General features: G+C 34.0%; 1 protein-coding gene across 2 annotated transcripts in view; it reads right to left on the bottom strand.

The window, feature by feature from the left end:
- LOC134529286 (1,4-alpha-glucan-branching enzyme) overlaps nt 1-19,149 on the bottom strand; it is a 168,355-nt gene that overhangs the window by 37,062 nt on the left and 112,144 nt on the right. For both annotated transcript variants that reach the window (XM_063363193.1, XM_063363194.1), the window contains one exon: nt 17,375-17,623. In XM_063363193.1, the coding sequence (XP_063219263.1) occupies nt 17,375-17,623 (249 nt within the window). The remainder of the gene's footprint in view (nt 1-17,374; nt 17,624-19,149) is intronic.

Genomic DNA, 19,149 nt, shown 5'->3' with positions numbered 1-19,149 from the left:
GTGTGTCTGGTGCTTTATCCGAGGACTGTAAAGTTTTACAGTTAACTGCAGGACTAGCAAAATCAGTATAAATGTTTCATCAAGACAGGGTTCCTGGTAGTCGTGTAGTCGAACCAGTGGTCCTTGCTTAGGTGATACGGATTCGATTCTCGGGGTTCTTCCGTTCTCTTCCCTCGATAATCCCGCTGCTGCCCCATTTACATTTGACTTCGCTTCATCGTTACTAAATAACTTACCTATATTTTATAATTTCCGTAAAAGTTTTTTTGTTGATAAAAACAACTCATCCAAATTTGTGTAAACATACAAAAACACATATATATATTATAACTGAATTACAACATATATTTCGTTCCAAAAACTTCATTTATTTAAATGATATTCACAAAAAAGTTGTTATGGTAATTAATTTTTCTATTAATTAATTTTTTTAACTATGAATTACAACTCAATATTTGTAAGAGAACCCGTAGAACACAGTTTTTCAGTTCTATATGTTCCAATTTCGATATAAAAAAAAAATTTTTATTTGAAGACATCAATTCTGCTGGTATTTAACGAAGGTTTCAACCAACCTAAATAATAAAACTAGATAAAACTAGTGATTTAAGAATAAAAAGTAAGAACTATATCCTACTTATCGTATTAAAGGAAAAATTTAATTTTCATACATATTAACATAGAAATCTCAACATATAAACTACTTAAAAAAACAAATAAATTCTCAACAAAATGTTTAAACAACAGTGCTATCAATAATAACAGTGATACAATTAGAAAAATGTATTGTTACATTTTATTACAATTTATAAAATTAAGATATTATAAGTTTTTGGTAAGAGAATAAATACTTTCCGAAATTCTTGTCCATTACGATTGTTATTAGTTTCACGAAGAAACTGAATTACGAAATTAAATAAGAACTATATTCTACGAAAAACAATGGACATTAAATTGTTTAGAATGATGTTTCATGTTTAATATGAGGACCGCATGGTTATATTTACACACAGTTTAAATTCAATTCTTAACCGAAGACAGTGTATTGCACCAATCAATCTAAGGACTTTTACACAGTTTGATATATACTATTCCATATTTAATAAGAGGACCACGTGGTCATTCACACATCAGTTTAAGCTCAATATTTAAACGATGACTGTGTATTGTACCACTCAATCTAAGGACTTAAACACAGTTGGATATATTGTTCCATGTTTAATAAGATGACCCCATGGTCATTTACACACCAGTTTAAAATCAATACCTAACCGAGGACTGTGTATTGTACCTCTCAATCTAAGGACCTTTACACAGATTTATATGTTTTCCATGTTAAATAAGAGGACATCATGGTTTTATTTACACGCCATTTTAAACTAAATACTTAACTGAGGACTGTGTATTGTACCACTCAATCTAAGGACCTTTACACAGTTTCCAGGGTGGAGAATATACCACCCTGTTGTTGTTTTTGTGTTTCTGGCGCCACTTCCCCCCACCCCCATCCACACCGCTCTGCCCGCTCCCCAACATGCTCCATCGCAACTTGCAATTCGTGGAAACGTGCGACTCTACACAAAATCAGCTCAACACGTGTGTCTTCTCCAGTGCTGACAACTTCTTCGTCGCTCAGTGGCGGATCCAGCTTCAAATTTAGGGAGGGACCGATGACCCAATACCTCCTACTTTAATTGTGCGTCCAAAAATTTCGAAAACTAACAGCTTCTCAAGAGGCTATTTGAACACATGTATGACGTCACGTAAACAAAACAAGTATCACAAAAAATTAAAAAGTATTAAATTAAAATATTGAACCAAATTCTAAAGGTCAGATGCGGCAGGGAGCCATTTATATTTTTTCACACTTCAGTTTTTCGATAGTTTTTTTTTCTTTCAATGTGAAGTAGAGGAAAATCATAAAACGTTACCTGGTCCTAATCATCACAGTGAACCAATATTTATTTCCAAACCTGGCCTTCCAACGTGCGCCAACGTACCACAAAAACTCATACAGTCCCCTAACCTTTGTATTTTGAAATACCTAGATTCCTAATCTACCAATTTCTAAAAATACCAAATAAATATTGGAACAAAATGTACTTATAAACAAAGTCTTCATCATCAGCTTACATAAATTAATTTTTTACATGTGAGATTTTTATAATAATCACATACCAAATTGTATTTTTGTCGCCATAATTTTATTAGTTTAGAAATTTCTCTTGCTTCAAAAGGGTGAACCTTTATTTTTTTTTAAATTGAGAATGTTATGTTTTTTTGTGCATTTTCCATTTGCATCTCCTAAATGAAATAAATTATAGTCTGCGTTTTTTAAATTTACTCCATTGTATAATCTATTCTCCTACAAAATACTAACAAATCACAGACAATACTTTAAAGGTTCTGTCATCATGTAGATGAAAAGAGACATAGATAGATACGTCAATTTCTTCAATACTAACTGGAGACTGTTCAGTCTTGAAAAGAAAGACGTATGCTCATATGTTTAAAGACAGAGAACACTTATGAAACTGATTATACGGTAGAAAATTTTTGTATTTATACATATTTAATGCACGTATGTATATCTGTACAGTAAGTTTAGGCTAAGGTTATTCTTCGAATAACTTTTGTTTCTGCTTTGATCGAAAACTTTTAAGGACGAGATACATTCCGGTAATGGTATTTATGTTTTTATAGTACTTCATAAAAGTTGTTTAATTCTATGTGAATGAAATGTACAAATGAAATATACGAAACATATAAAGAATATCAACTTGAAAGTGTTAAAAATAATAAAATAGTTTTATAAAAAAACTATGTGATTATCACCATTTGTGCCCTTATGTGTTCTTATTTTATTAGCATGCCACTGTTTTAAATAAGTAATGAAGATGGGGTCGGAGAACGTTAGTTTAAATGTTTTGCATAGCATAGCAGGATATATGCAAGGAGGTTGGGCAAAGGGGCATTAGTTCAGGTGGCTTGTCAAATTGTGTGGGTTGGGGAGAAGTGGGTGGAACTTTGTGTATAAATGTTGTTTATTTATTTATACACAAATAAAAACATATATTTTATGATATTGCATTACAACAAAATATGGGGTACAAATCGGGTAAACTTTCGGCACCAGAATAGTGAAATAAAAAACACATGCCGATCCTAAATACCGAAATATGATGTAAATATTGGTAAATTACGTATTTTGTGATGTCATTTCTGTAATAATATTTACATGAAGCGCTCAGTTTATCAGTGAAAACCGCCTACCACAAACAAATTTTAAGTTCTTACTTCCAAGAACCGTTAATGAAAGTAGCATTTTTCGTGGCTAGTCAGGAAAAATGTATATCAGGTGAGACATAATATACCTAGTTTCCTTGAAACGTGTTTATGTCTACTCGAAGTGTTGAAACAGCGTAAACATTTCAAGCGTTGGAGTAGGACGAGGGAAGGGGGAAGGGGGAGGGAGGGTGGGAGGGAGGGAAGGGGGAAGGGGGAGGGAGGGAGGGAGGGAGGGAGGGAGGAAGGAAGGCAGGCAGGCAGGGAGGTAATTAGGTAATCTCAACCCATTCTTAACCAAGTGCAACGTTGCCAAATTAGCGCAGTAGCTGTGTGTGGGATAGCTCACTTGAATTTTTCCAACGTTGCCTGAAACTGGTATCAATATACACACCAACAAAATAAGAGATATCTTGTATGTGAGCTTGGAAAGTAAGAGAAATTAGAAAGGGAAAAAAGATTAACTGTTACTAAAATACTGAGTACTCGCAATGATAATTAACTTTTTTTTCCTTGTTTTAATACATCTATAATGATGAGGTGGAAAGAACATGACATACGACGTGTGAAAACATGATAGCGATAAATAAATAATATGCTTGTTCGTATTTATTTATTCATAAAGAAACACAAATCTACGCATTAAAATAAAAAATGTTTTTTTTTTCAAACACTTTTGTATTTATTTACTTACCCAGGTACCGAAATGGATGACTCTGAGTTAAGCTCAACAAATATAAAATAAACTACCTTGAAAACCCCAACTTGTAAAAGTGTTAATTCACAACTCAAATAGTTAGGGTTTCTATTTTCGCGACAGAATGGTCAGTTCTTAAAACCAGCATTTATTTATAGTCACAGAAAATGGCATCGAATAAAGAAAAACTGAAAGTAGAACTGGAATAGGATATTTTTCATAGTACAGATAACTAGAGATGATATTTTATTATATTTTTGATATATGTTTACAGAAATGACTTAACAGCTGTCTGTAAAAGTGCATAAAATTTAATTGCGATACCCACCTTTTGTAATTATCGTTTTTTAAACAGCATGTTAAAGACTTAAGTAGATAATATAATGTACCACTGTAAGAACGCAATGAGAAATAGGTCACACAAAATTTATACCTACGCGTGAGATAAAAATGTATAAGGCCGTAGTTTCATTTTTGACTGAAGTCAATCGATAGTTAACTTAACAAAACTAGCTTTCCGTCTGCTTTAAAATAAATGTGTTGTTTTCTTATTATGAGCTTATCTCATTCCTATTTTTTATGACCTGAAGATTGTACATGAAAAACATTTGTTTAGATAAAAGACAACTTGTTACTGGTTGTAAGGTTCACACGCTGTGAAAAATTCTGTTTGACGTTTTGACCAAGTCATGATTAAAAATAATCTACTAATAAACGTATCCAAAAATTTTCCAGTAACAATAACATAATAAGTCTACATAATAAATAAATTCTCATCAGATAGTATACTTAGATTTGAAACTAGGACTAAATTATCATATAATAATAAAAATATTTTAGTGAAAGCTGCGGAATAACACTACCATTGTAACATGAAAAAAAAAAAATGCTAAGCAATGGAGCCTTTTCATAGAATACATGTTTCATAATTTTGTTAAGTATATTCTTAAACTTCAAATACTACGAAAGGTCTATTGCATGACTAATCATTTAGCTTTTTCCAACCGTGTGTACATAATAACACTACATAACACACATACGCACACTTCGTCCACAGTAACATGAATGGTATTGGAATTATTTCAATTTATTGTAACAGATTTTGGAAGTAATTTATAACACCAATAATATTTTGTTCATTTTAATTCAACCATTTTAAACTTCACAGTATGAATAGTTTACAATTTTCATTTGTTTATTTATTTTATATTGTTACGTAAAATAAATCATAAATAATATTAATTTTATTTACAAATTTAACTAAATATCTACATATAACGCGTGTGCTACGTAGTTTTGGTGACGGTTACTTACGAAGTTCATGAAAATCAGAGTTGCTAAAATTTTAAAATAGTTAAAAGTTCTTAAAATGTAACTTATATTATATTTTTTATTTCAAAGACTTTTTAGATGACTTGCAAACTTTCACATATATTACACTAAGATAAGAGCGTATTCACGTGACACTGTAACAGCCTGGAGGGGAACCAAACGTGGAAAGGAAAATGTGATTTGTCACCTGCTGTCAGACATGGCGTGAGTAAATTTGCGAATTATGGTTAGCTGGTAAAATGTGCTCAATACAAAACACTGACTGGCGAATGTGATTAAAATTGAGTACATGCATAAAAACCTATGCAAATGACTTGCGCGTTTCACACTCTTAGTGTTTAACGTCGTGAAATTTATGTGAAAAAATTGAAAAAGAAAGTTTGATTTTTGTGCTTCAAAGATTACACACAATCCCTTACAAATTAATAGCTATAATTCATCCCAACCTATTTAAACAGAGGCATAATACAAAACCTCACTCTATTGACGAGGAATCCAACCCATGCCCAGGACGGATCTAGGGCTTTCCTTCAACGGGGTCAAAAATGTGTTTGCGCTTCCCACTCACAATGTATTACAGACCAACAGCAAAATTATTAATTTGCGTCCATGTACATTATAGTCCTAGTATAAAATTAAAGTTAACATTCGTACAACCCGTGTACTTGAATTTCATTTCACAGGTTTAAGTATAAAAAAAATTTGGTTTGATGAAGCACGGACTGGATAAAAATTAGTAATTTTCCTAACTAAGAAACGTGGTGAATGTAGCCGACGCTCGGTGGGTTTACTTGGGGCTCTCTCGTGTTTTATCACCCCTTGAGGAAAATATATTTTAAACAAATAATAACAATATCGTCACTATTTATTACATACAGCAAGCACTACGCGGCTTTCACAAGGGACTTCCAGAAAAAAAAAATCTGTCGCTCTCATCCCCACCCTGCTTTTCCTCCCGTGGATCAAAACAACTGCATTCCATGGTGAACACACCACAAATTGCACAAGTCACTGGTGATGTTCTGGCTTGCGATGCTCGAGCCGATCCCCCAAGAGAGACTTCACTCCTCACAGCACCGAGTCGGCACACAAGTCACAGAAGTAATTCAAAGCCCACTATCGCCAGGCTCAGGCTTACACGCTATATTAATTCTTCCCCCCCCCCCCCCCCCCCGTAGCATTTTTCATTTTCTCTCAATAAGTATTGGTCAATAGGTAGTACTGCTAATTGAATATTATATTTCTTTTGCGTGTGTTGTTCTGTCACAGATATGTCCAACTGATATTTATAAAGTGTAATATAACGGGCGTAAAATGTTGCGTAAGTGTTAATTATTAGCAGTTTCGCAACTGTCTACACTCATTTTGTTGTAGCAGAACTACAAATTCAAAAGAGTTCTAAAGATAAAATCTACAGAAATAGCCCTTATAGTAGAGAAATGTCGTAAAAATGAAGTCATCAACATATGCAGGCCGTGCTCGGCTTGGCTTCAAGGTCACAGGTTGTGGAGTTAAGACGGGTCCTGTTGTTTTTCTGTAATATAAGTATATTGTGTTGGTTGGGGGAGGGGAGTGGAGAGGTTTGTAAGCTGTCACCAGCTACCTACCCAGTAGCAAGATAGGCACACAGTCTAGCCGTGGTTTTACAACGCTCCTGACTGTGCGACCGGCCGAACCAACAGCAATTAGATACGGCACGCGGCAGAAGCACCACGAACTCTTCGGCTGTGCACTTGATTTGTGCTGTAGGACGCAGCAAGCCTTGATCTTTACATTTAATGACCAATCCCCAGGTGCTTAGTCGGAGGAATTAGATTAGTTTTTCTGCGAGTCCGCCGGGATTATACTCTAAATTAAAAATGACAAAAATCTCTACAGAAATTTGTAACATAAATTAACCTGCCATCTGTAATAAGAGACCAGCATTTAGTTATGAAGATACCTTTATGAATACGTCCTGTTGACAGCGACGAGTTTTGTTATGACTGCAGAATTTTTGAAATTAAACTTTATGCAGACAATAAACGCATTTATCCTTAATACTTGATCTATTATTTGCAATAAACGATTTGTTCATCTCCAACTTAAAGGCGTATATAATACTTGGAAAGCACTAATAACCATCAGTTGTATATTTTTGGGTTATATTTTCGTGATAAACCTTCAGCCGAAGTTTGTTGTTTGAATTCTTACTCATACTGGATAGCGTCAGTATTTCTTCATTGCACTAACGGCAGAGATATCCATTAACTTAAATCCTCTCTCTATTAATAGACGTAATTTTGTCAATGAAGCAAAATTTCCTTGAATACACCAGCAATAGTCTCCAGAAATAAAACACTTACATAGGTTGGTTACTAAATGAGATTTTCTCCATGATTATCTCGGCTTCCTACATATAAAGAAGAATATTATAACAAAGTCATAAATTACAAATAAATAATAAAAATAATTAATATGGCTTAGGAAAATATTACCTATTATAGATAATATCAACACATGTAATAAATATTTTCTTTCGTTTCACAATCATAATCCTTGATTTATCTTCTCTTTGAAAATTTTATTTTTTACTTCCAAAATTTTCCTTGGCCCTGTATATGATTTTACTTATCTTTGTAAATGATCAAATTTATAGGGAACAGTCTGTTAAATTACTCGTTTCCTTCGTTTATGCGAAGTGGAAATGAGCAGAAATACCGGCCTTCCTAATTAAAATCACTGTGGTTAAGTAACAAACTGTACATTGTGTGTACCTATTTTAGTTAGAATCTGCTTTTTAACAGTTTAACTATAAAAATGCAAGTAATTAAAAACACGTTTTTAAATATTACTATTAAAGTAAATCATTTTATGATAAGCGGGGATGAATATGTCAACAGCACTTAACAGATCAATATAGTTGCTAAGTTATTTAAATGCACTGTATTTATTTCAGTAACATACCTATTTTCTAGTACACGTTTTAGTCCAATTACTTATAGCGTGAGTGTAATAAATACTATTCATTATTAAATTATTTGTTAGGGGCTAGTGTTAGAAACCAAAAGGTTATGCAAGTTTTGTTTCCAACAGTTAACCGTATTAACACGTCCGTGTACCACAACATTCTCTAGTGAGAAGTTAAAAACATAAATTTCAACAACAAATATGTTTATTGGTTTAAATTTTTTAATGACTTTTAAGTAGATAAGTTTATTACATTCTTTACGATTGGTATATTTTGTGTCCATTTGCTGGCTATAAACAAGAGTGATTATAATAACAAATAAGTAATTTATAGACAATATTCCATTATGATTTTATAAATTATAATTTTTTTCTAAACAATTATTATTTATAAATTAACTTAAAGAGAGGTAAATAATAATTTAAAAATACATTCCTAAGAACTACAGCAGAAAATTTAAATGTGTAAGTGAAACACATTTCTCAAACATGCATGTTATTCGGAAAGGATTAGTTTTGCACCACGCGCGCAATGCTTTAGAAGAAGACGTGAGAGGATGACCTTGCGAAAGGGTTGGTAACCTTCCAGGAAGGAGTTAGCAACGCAGCCTGCCTACGCCTCCTCTTCACCTGCTGAGACTGCGCCCAGATGCGTGCTGGAGCCTCGGGCCCTCTATGTCTCCATTAGAAATGTGCTTGCTGTGTTTATTCTGTGTTTTGACTGTTAAGTTGATTAAATGACTAGTCTGGAACCTATACTATTTTGAAATTCTTCATTTTTAAATATAAAATAAATATTTACGCCATTCCTCTACAAAGCTCTTGAAACTCTCAGTTTTTTTAATCACAATGGTGATAATGGTGCAAAGATTTATTTTGCATATGGATACCTGTCCGGCTGCCGGTCTGAATTCGAATGATTCAACCTAGCGACTTCGAAATCTTCTTAAGAGGATAGGAAAAGTAGCAACGTGTATTACTGACGAAAATATAAATACAAAAATAGAATTTGAGCGACCTCAAAGAATACAACGGGGTTTGTTATGTCGTCTAAATATTTTCATTATGGTGACCTGAAGTACAGAGAAAGTAAAAAAAGACAATATTTAGTTTTAAAATTTTTAACTTTCTTCATAAAAAATGGGCTTTAAAATAAAATTATATGGAAAGAAAAAATTCATTGTAAAGTTATAAAAATCAGTTAAGTTAAACCTCTACAATAACCAAATAAAAGAAAGAAATTCATAACTATTTTCGTTTTCAATTTTTAAATTAATGTGAAAATAATTTAAAATTATTATTTTGTTAAACTATTTAGTAATTATATTGCTTTTTCTTTTATGATTTCAATAATTTTACAGTTATGTTTATTTCATAGATTGTATTTTTTTTCTAGGGTTTCACAAGCCATTGTTTTATTTTTAAAAAATTCGACTAAAAATAACAATACACTCTATTATTTCAGGAAATTCAGGTCTCCATAATGAAAAGATCTAGTCGCCCAGATTATATATATAGATAGATAAGATAGATAGATAGATAGATAGATAGTTTCTCAAAGATGTTTTTGGTCATTTCTCCATATCTTCCTTACAACTTCAAAATTAATGATTTAATAACGTAAATAGACAATTTAAAAAATTAATGTTTTGAATTAAATTATTATAAAAACATGTTTATAAAAGCCTTATTTCGGTCACAAGTCTACGCCATTTTTGAGATTGCCATAGCTATATAAATAATCTTACATGCATGACAACTGTTGAAGCGAATTAACCGAAGTAAGTTCCACATACTTTTATAACTTAATTTGTAACATAACTTATTTAATTTTTTCATTACTTATTTATATAGAGTTTGCAATGTTACTTTATATTTATCTAAACCCCAATAACACTGATATTCTGTCTGCTGTTAGGCTATATATTATTTCTCATAGGTGTTTCTTTGCCGTTATGCTAAATCTCCCATTGTACTTCATCAAAATGTATGATTTGCATTTACACAGCAACTTTGCTCATAGACTCCACATTATATTCACAATTTATTATACAACTTTGTATTTACAAATGATGAGGAAAAGTAGGCATAACAATGACCATTAATAAAGCACAAGGTCAGACGCTTTAAAGGGCAGGTTTATATTTCCCAGAACCTCTTTACCACATGGTTTTTTCACGAGTTCGTATATTCAATGGTAGGCCTATTTATGTTTGTATCAGGCACATACAGCCAAAAAGTAAACGATTATCACATAACTTCTAACAATGTTATTGAAGAAGATTTTAACTGTAAGAAGTGTAAAAATAAATATTCAATACGGCCAAAATCTGTTGGTACTATATTTTCAATACTTTGCATTAATAAATACTTGCATTTACATACTACCCCATTATTATATTACCATTCGATGTTTGATCAAGATAAAATGTTTTATTCGCACGGGTATGTTATTTGTTGTTATATTCTCGTCATTCATCCTTACAGCTCCCGCACACTAGGCGACTAATCACACAAATGACATGGTCTGCATCCACCTTCAAGTCGTAGCGACACGCCTGAGCCTGGCCGCCGCGGACAAGTGTGTGCTCTCTCAGTAGTTGCCACGCACTCTCAGGTCGCGGCGAACTGGCCACGGCAACTTGGCCGTCTAGTGCGGGAGCTGTTAAACATTATATTTTAGGATTGGCATCCATGTTTTCTGGACCCCGCCACAGGCTGAAAGCAGTGATGTTGTTATCCATGCGGTGTCATTATTGACAGTTGAAATAACTATAAAGCTATTAATTATTATCTCCTTTAAAGAGTTACTTTATGTGATTAAATACTACATATCTCAAAATAAATAAGCTACTTTAATACACGTGCTGTTCTGTTAAAACCAAAGTTAATACAATTGTTGATATCAATCACTTCACCACTTGATGCCGGGAACATAAAATGGGAACGTTTTAAAAACTGATCTCATCTAACTTACGTCAAGTACGTCACAAACCATCTCCCGAATGGTCTTTTGCTATAAAATACGTAAAGAGGCCGGCAAAAATGTGTTTAGTTCAAGTCCTACAAACGTTCATGGAAGTTACTTAGTTATATATTTGAGTTCATATTATTATGATACGCAAACACAAGTATCTATAGGTGTAATTTTGCAGAACTACACAGCGTTGTCTATGTCATTAACATTAAACTAGGTCAAAGTTATTCTGTTTATTTTACCAAGGCGTGAAAGTGAGAATTTCTCAAGAATATCTGAATAACTGTTTATTTATCCTCACATATACATTTATTATCTCAAAGGCGGCCATATTGTGTTTTCGCTACGTATGGCCACATGTGACACAACGCTAAGGCGGAAGAATACTTTGTGATCCTTACGGTGTTCCCGAGCCGTGATAAAACAGTCTGCGTTTGAACTTCACTGTGAGAAACGATAGCAACAATATTCACTGAAATATCATTTGCAAGTTTCATAAAAATTATAATTTGTCATCATTATAAAACTATTGCAAGTAGTGTTGTACGTTTTCTCGTAAAAATACATATTTATAATCAAATTCCCATGAACGTAATGAAACACACAGTAAAATATTTTCGGGGCGGTAAATTAATCTTAAGAAATATTTTGTTCAATAATAAACTTTTTTCCCAAAAAATATATTTATTTAATGAAACAACGTAGGTTACGTAAATTATTTTTATTTATTACTAGCTGTACCCTGCCACGCTTCGCTGTGGCACATTTTGATTGAATAGTTGAGAAATGAGAAACAAAACAAAGAATACATTTCATATAAGTTTAATTTTGCAATACTTGTGGATATACAATATTTTTTTGTTTTTCCACTGTATGCGTAGATATAAAGACTATCTGGTTTTCCGACTCGGGAACACGCAACATACAGTTGTCCATGTGAAAAGCAATCAGAATCTAAATCTAAACCACACAATTCAAAAGATTGACCTTGAGCTATATTGATTGTGATTGCAAATGCCAATCGAATTGGGAATTGCAATCTTTTAAATTGAAATGGTGTACCTGTCGGGATCATGGGTATTCGAGGAATGAGGACATCTTCACCTTTGAAAGGCCCCGTTAAAATCGTTGCTTCCACTACGTTATTCATTAATTTCTTAACTGAAAGTCGCGTGCCGTTGCAGAGTTTTGGCTGGTTAATATTCCACAAGAGGATAATTGGCACACCTATTTTCAATTTAAGTATGTGTGGTGGTATCCCTGGCAGATCAAGTGAGTTTAAAAATTCCGTTGGATAATTAACTACTTCATCTGCTTCCACAACGGTGTCTATCGACTTATATGTAATTTCATCACTTTGAATACTAGATTGAATAACATTATTAAGTTGATAGTCATCTTTATTCTTTGTGGCAAGGATAGCTCTTTCACTGAGCCAATCGTGATTTATATGATTTTTTTGAATGTCAGGAAATACTTTTTCGATCAGTTCTTTCTATGTTAATAAATTACAAAAATGATCGGGAAATGATATTCGTCTAGACGTCTCATCGACTGGCAGCTGTTCGTTTCCAATTTACAGTAACTGTCGTGAGAATACCTCAGCTGATGGATCATTCTGCAACTGGACACGCACATTCGTAGTCAACTGCAATGTACGTACGTGCCGCCATAGTGTTGAATATTTCAGGCAAGCATTTATTTTGTCTGCTGGTGTCGATCAAGAAATTACAGGCAATGTTTGCCTAAAATCTCCTGCGAGCAATATCAATGTATTCCCGAATGGTTGAACGTTTCCACGCAAATCTCGTAACAATCAATCAAAAGCTTCAAACAATTTTTTATGTGCCATCGTGCATTCATCCCAAACAATTAGTTAACATTTTTGTAATACTTTTCCCATACCGGATGCTTTGGAAATATTGCACGTAGGAGTCTCGATGAGTTGCATGTTTAATGGCAACTTTAGAGCTGAATGCACAGTTCTTCCACCTGGTAACAATGTCGCAGCTATTCCAGACGAAGCAAGAGCTAAGGCTATGTCATTTTTTGATCGAACCGTTGCTAGAATCAATCTAATTAGGAATGTTTTCCCAGTTCCTCCTGGCGCATCCAAGAAGAAGATCCCCCCAATTCCGTCATTTATCAATTGCATTATGCGATCATAAATGCCTTTCTGTTCACGCGTTAATTTGGGAATGTTCGATTGGACATATGTCTGAAGATCATCAATGTTATAACTCTGTTCACGGCGTAAATCTACATCAAATGCAGCAGTCGCAGTTCGGGTTGGTGCTGGCATTCCTAATTGACTAAGAACTTTATTTGCAATAGCTAAGCACTTGTCTTCAATATTTATAAATGCTTCGTTGTAAATCCCTTCTGTTAATTCTAAGGTCATATTAGCATTTTCAAGGCGTACTCTATGCAAAATATCCTCAGCCATATGAGATAGATATTTTTCCCATAAGTCTGTGGGAGATGAAGGAAAGCAAGCGGTCAATATAATTGCGAATAATGTGCGAATTTGGTTTGGATGCAATAACCATCTACACGCAATCCCACATCAAGTGTTGATAGACCCATACAAAACATAACCTCTACTTACGACTGATGCAATTGTTATTATACAAAACATAACCTCTACTTACGATTGATGCAATAACCATATACACGCAATCCCACATCAAGTGGTGATAGACCCATACAAAACATAACCTCTACTTACGATTGATGCAATTGTTGTTATTGGCGATAGAACATATTAATTAAATTAAAAATTAAAAAAAGGTATAGGGTCTAAGGAGTTCAAAAAATGAATAGCCTAGAACCATCTACATGCAATCCCACATCAAGTAGTAATAGACCCATACAAAACATAACCTCTACTTACGATTGATGCAATTGTTGTTATTGGCGATAGAACATATTAATTAAATTAAAAATTAAAAAAAGGTATAGGGTCTAAGGAGTTCAAAAAATGAATAGCCTAGAACCATCTACATGCAATCCCACATCAAGTGGTGATAGACCCATACAAAACATAACCTCTACTTACGATTAATGCAACTGTTGTTATTGGCGATAGAACATATTAATTAAATTAAAAATTAAAAAAAAAAAGGTATAGGTTCTAAGGAGTTCAACAAATGAATAGCCTAGAACCATCTACATGAAATCCCACTTCAAGTGGTGATAGACCCATACAAAACATAACCATATATATAACAAAATATAGCCATTTCCCGCTCGCTTCACTTGACGTAGTTTTTTCCATTGCTAAGAGAAATCCTTTGGCATGGAGAAACTTTTCCATAACAGAAAATGCGTGTTTTTGGTTTTTAATTTATTGGTGAGAAAACACATTAATAAAAAGGCGCAGTTACTTTTTCGCGGTCGCGGGTATGTTGCTGACGTGAAAAGTAGATAAAAACAATCCTTGATGCGGGTTGTATATAATGGTAAAATTTCAGCTCGATCTGTGCAGAACTTTTTGAGTTTTTGAAGCGTACACAAACCAACATAACATTTTTATATATATAGATCTAGGGATGAGCAGTATGATGGAGGAGGGAGGGGAGGAAGCAAATTGCCAGAAGTATTAAAAAACATTGGTTAAGTCAAAGCGTTCAGAAGCATAAAAAAATACTTTATTTGATGCCCCTGACTTTTTACTTACTGACATCGGCGATAAAGTAAACGTGTATAGACGGTTGCAGTGAATGTCCGAAAATATTCGTGTATGGACTGCACTACACGAATCTGAAATAACAACTAAGAAGGCAAAATTCGTTTGTAAAACAGCGTTTTATACATTCCAGGAAAACGCAAATTTCAGCTCTTGTATTCAAATGGTTGCAACTTTTATGTTTAACCGCATCCAGTAGGCTAAATTGAACAAGCTTAAAACATCCACACACCATTTGGGTGTATATATACATATATATATACATATGTATAACATATAAAATCACTGTTCGTACAACGTACAAGTCCTCGTTTACCACCAGAAAATGCAAGGCCCTCTGATAGCAGTGTAAATACCAACATGTGTGTGAAGCTATAGGTCCGCACTTCATATGGGTATATTTATATCATATTAACACACTGTGCTTACAAGTCCTCGTTTAACACCAGAATATGCAAGGTCCTCCGATTGCAGTGTAAATACCAACGTGTGTTTTAAGCCATAGGTCCGCACTTCATATGGGTATATTTATATCATATTAACACACTGTGCCTACAAGTCCTCGTTTAACACCAGAATATGCAAGGTCTTCTGATTGCAGTTTAAATACCAACGTGTGTTTGAAGCCATAGGTCCTCTTTTCATATGGGTATATTTATATCATCTAACACACTATACTTACAAGTTCTTCATTTAACACCAGAAAATGCAAGGTCTTCTGATTACAGTGTAAATGCCTTTCTGTGTTTGAAGCTATAGGTCCGCATTTCACATGGGGGTGGGGGGGGGGGGGGGGGGGGGGTGGGTGTGTGTGTGTGTGTGTGTGTGTGTGTGTGTGTGTGTGTGTGTGTGTGTGTATCTATCTATCTATATATATATTTATTTGGTTTGGCACCGACTTTAAACCGATTAGTAGGTAGCACCTACCAATTATAATATTTTATTAAAATTATAGGTAATAATTATGTTTGGACAAGAACTGTCACATCAAAATTTATTGTATTGTTTATACAATTACAATGTGAAAATTCGTGTCCAAACATATTACCTATAATTTTAATAAAATATTATAATTGTAATTATTTATTTTTCGATTTCTAGTACCTATAGTATTTTGTTGTGTTTTTTAGGTCCTTTTGGTTTTTTAAAAATATTATTTTTATGTTTTAATCTTCATGTTCGAAGGCTTAGGGTAATTATGACTTCCAAATAAAATTAAAAATACATATTTCTAATAATACATATTCCTACTAAGAAGTTTATGAATTGAATGTAAGATAAAGGCTGTAAAGTAACGCGTAATAAAGAATTAATTTTTCATGTAGCACAGCTTACATGTATACGCCTGAAATGGCACCCAGTTAAGGTCCTCGGATCATGCGTCTGTGGCTTCGTAATGTGTGAAATGAGAGACGTCCACCACGTCCTCGCAACCAGCGTTTGACACTACGGAGATGTGTATTAGATGTGTGTAAACTCGAGGGAAATGTCCTCGTTTGGAGCGTTGATAAACATGGGATACACACCGTGTGTAAAGGAGTGTAAGTGACAACGATACTAGCGCGACGTGGTGGTAACACACACACACTACATACTTGATTCTCTACAGTCTATCCGAGGACCTCAAAAAAAAATTTAAAAATCATGTTTTCACACACTAGGTTGACAGAACAGCGTGAATCCGAGGTCTTTTAATCCGAGGACCTGGGGGAGGTCCTCGGATTGCCAAAGGTCCTCGGATCCACGCTGAAATATCATGCGCAAGTCCTCGGATGATACCCTAAGTCCACACACACACACACAAACACAAACACACATTGTTGCAAAAACATCTTGTTTTCTTCACCAAGAATGCAATGTGTGCTACTTGGCTTCTTAATGTAAAATTAAAGATTTTTTTTAAGAGTAATATAAATTCAAAATAAGTGTGAAGGTACATTTTATACTGGTAATGTAAAAACTTTCACCATTTAGGCAAATTTAATAATTTAAATATTTTTTTTTTTATGTTGAGAGTTGGGTTGCTGGCAAGGCAAATCTCGAATGTTAACAAAATAGATGGAACACTTTTACAGAACACATAACTAAACCATTGGAAATGTTAACAATACCTTATGCACATTAAATATACTTACATAATATTTCTATTGAGCTGGCAGCAAGGTCAATACAGAAAGAAACCCAAAACATGAATCAAGGATATTGGGGAAAAAATTGGCTATGGCCTGAGATAAAAAAAAAAAAAATCCTAGCATTTTCCTGGTGTGATTTTGAGAAACTATAGAAAACCACAATCAGGTTGACAGAACAGGAATTTAAACCCTGGTCCTCCAGAATGTGAGTAGTATCTTACCCTTATACCACCTTGCTCTATAGACAAGTGCAGCAAATTAACTAAATTAATTAATGAATACATTAAGAATTTGAATGAAATTTAGTGCTTTACCAACAAAGAATGTTGTCTTCCAGCAAAGTTTTCTGGGAAAGTGAGATGGTCAGTTGTATTATCCACGCTCTTGAAACCACCAAACTGCTCGTCATCTGAGTTGAGTACAATCCTGTACTTCCCAGGCGACTCGACACCAACACGGTAGTCGGTGAAGCTCTTCGTAGGGTGGAAATTGAACACGAACAGCAGTTCTGCTCGTTCAAAAACAATCAACTTGTCGCCTTCATGTTTCCAGCTTACATAGGCCTGTGCAAAATGTCAGAGGCAAAGCAATGGTCAAATGAAAACCAACATAACTTCAGAAAGCCCACAACCACTATTATATCGAGTAAAAAAAAAACTTCTTGAAAAGATGTAGCTATAAGAGATAAACAGATTAACACAGTTTGGTTTAAATTCTTACTCTGAAATTAATGCTGTATACTTAGATTTTCAATTTACCTGTTGGAATCTAAAAAGCAAAATTAATATAATATAAAAAATTTGTATGTTTTCATACTGTACACTATTCATTAAAAGGCCTTATTTTAATAGTGATACAGATCCACTTTAAAAAATTTGGAGTTTTCTACACTTTCATGTTCATACAAATTCATTTGAAAGAAAGGATAATCTCTCGGAACAAGCCATGGACTGCAATATGTCTGGTATTTTAACCACAAAATTTTTACATTTTCACCACTCATTTACATTGAACACACTATATTTCAAAATGAAAAAATTGCAGGTGTACTACTATCAAAATAAGTCTTTATTAGGAAAAATTAGATTTTTTTAAAGAAGTATATCATTAACAGTAACATACCCTGCACTGTTAGTACTATGCTATGGTACATGTTTTGAAAGTCCCCCATGTGGATAAAGATGAGCAAGCAGCAAAGGTATTCATATTCCATGTACATGTTTAACTTTCCTGATTTTTCTCGTCTTTTTAAATGTAGTAACAATTATTTTTGAATAACTGCATACAATAATCAGAAGAATGAAACTACCATACAATCCTTAATCTCAAGTTTGAATGTCTCATCAACACCAAGGTTATTATAAATGGATAAGAGGTGAAACAATGAGATGGAGCAGCTACGAAATGCATTTGGTGGAGGAAATAGGATTTTAGGAGTTCCCACAGAAAACCCACTGGTGAATGTTCCTTGAAAAAAGTTCTGGGTTGACCCTGCAATAAACTGTCATCATCCAAGAGGGAAGCAAGTGATCTGCCTTTCAAAAGATGTGGGAAGTTAACAGAGCATGGCTTATTTATTGTAAAAATATTAAAATTTTTCAATTAATGTGCCAGATATTTAACAGAACACTTCAAGAGCAATGCATATAAAAAAATTCCATGCATATTCTCACACTAGCTGCCTGACCCGGCTTCGCACGGCTATACTAATGGAAAAAAATTAAGCCACATCTCCCATTTACAGTAATGGTAAATAAAAAAAAATTAAGTGAAAATTTATTACAATGCTGTATAATGTACCGGAGAGAAAATGAATAGCACCGATGGTTTCCCGACTCGTGCACGCAACGTACAACTGATGTACCCGTACTTCGCTACGGCAGTCTACAGGCAGATCACTCTTGCGCCGCTCATTATACATGCCCCTCCTTGTGGGTACGCCACTGCCGCGCGATGCCCGTTGCCATGGAGACGCAGAAGGCATGAACAATGCAAAATCCTGTTCTCATGCAGACAAAGTACCCACTGTTGCCTGGTTTTTACCACCCATGGGATCTAATTTTCGGAAAATGTCATCCTGCGTAACATA

The sequence above is a fragment of the Bacillus rossius genome, chromosome 2, assembly GCF_032445375.1.
Source record: "Bacillus rossius redtenbacheri isolate Brsri chromosome 2, Brsri_v3, whole genome shotgun sequence".
Classification (NCBI taxonomy): Eukaryota; Metazoa; Arthropoda; class Insecta; order Phasmatodea; family Bacillidae; genus Bacillus; species Bacillus rossius.
Note: the sequence above shows the minus strand (reverse complement) of the source record. Positions and strands in the feature narration are given on the sequence as shown.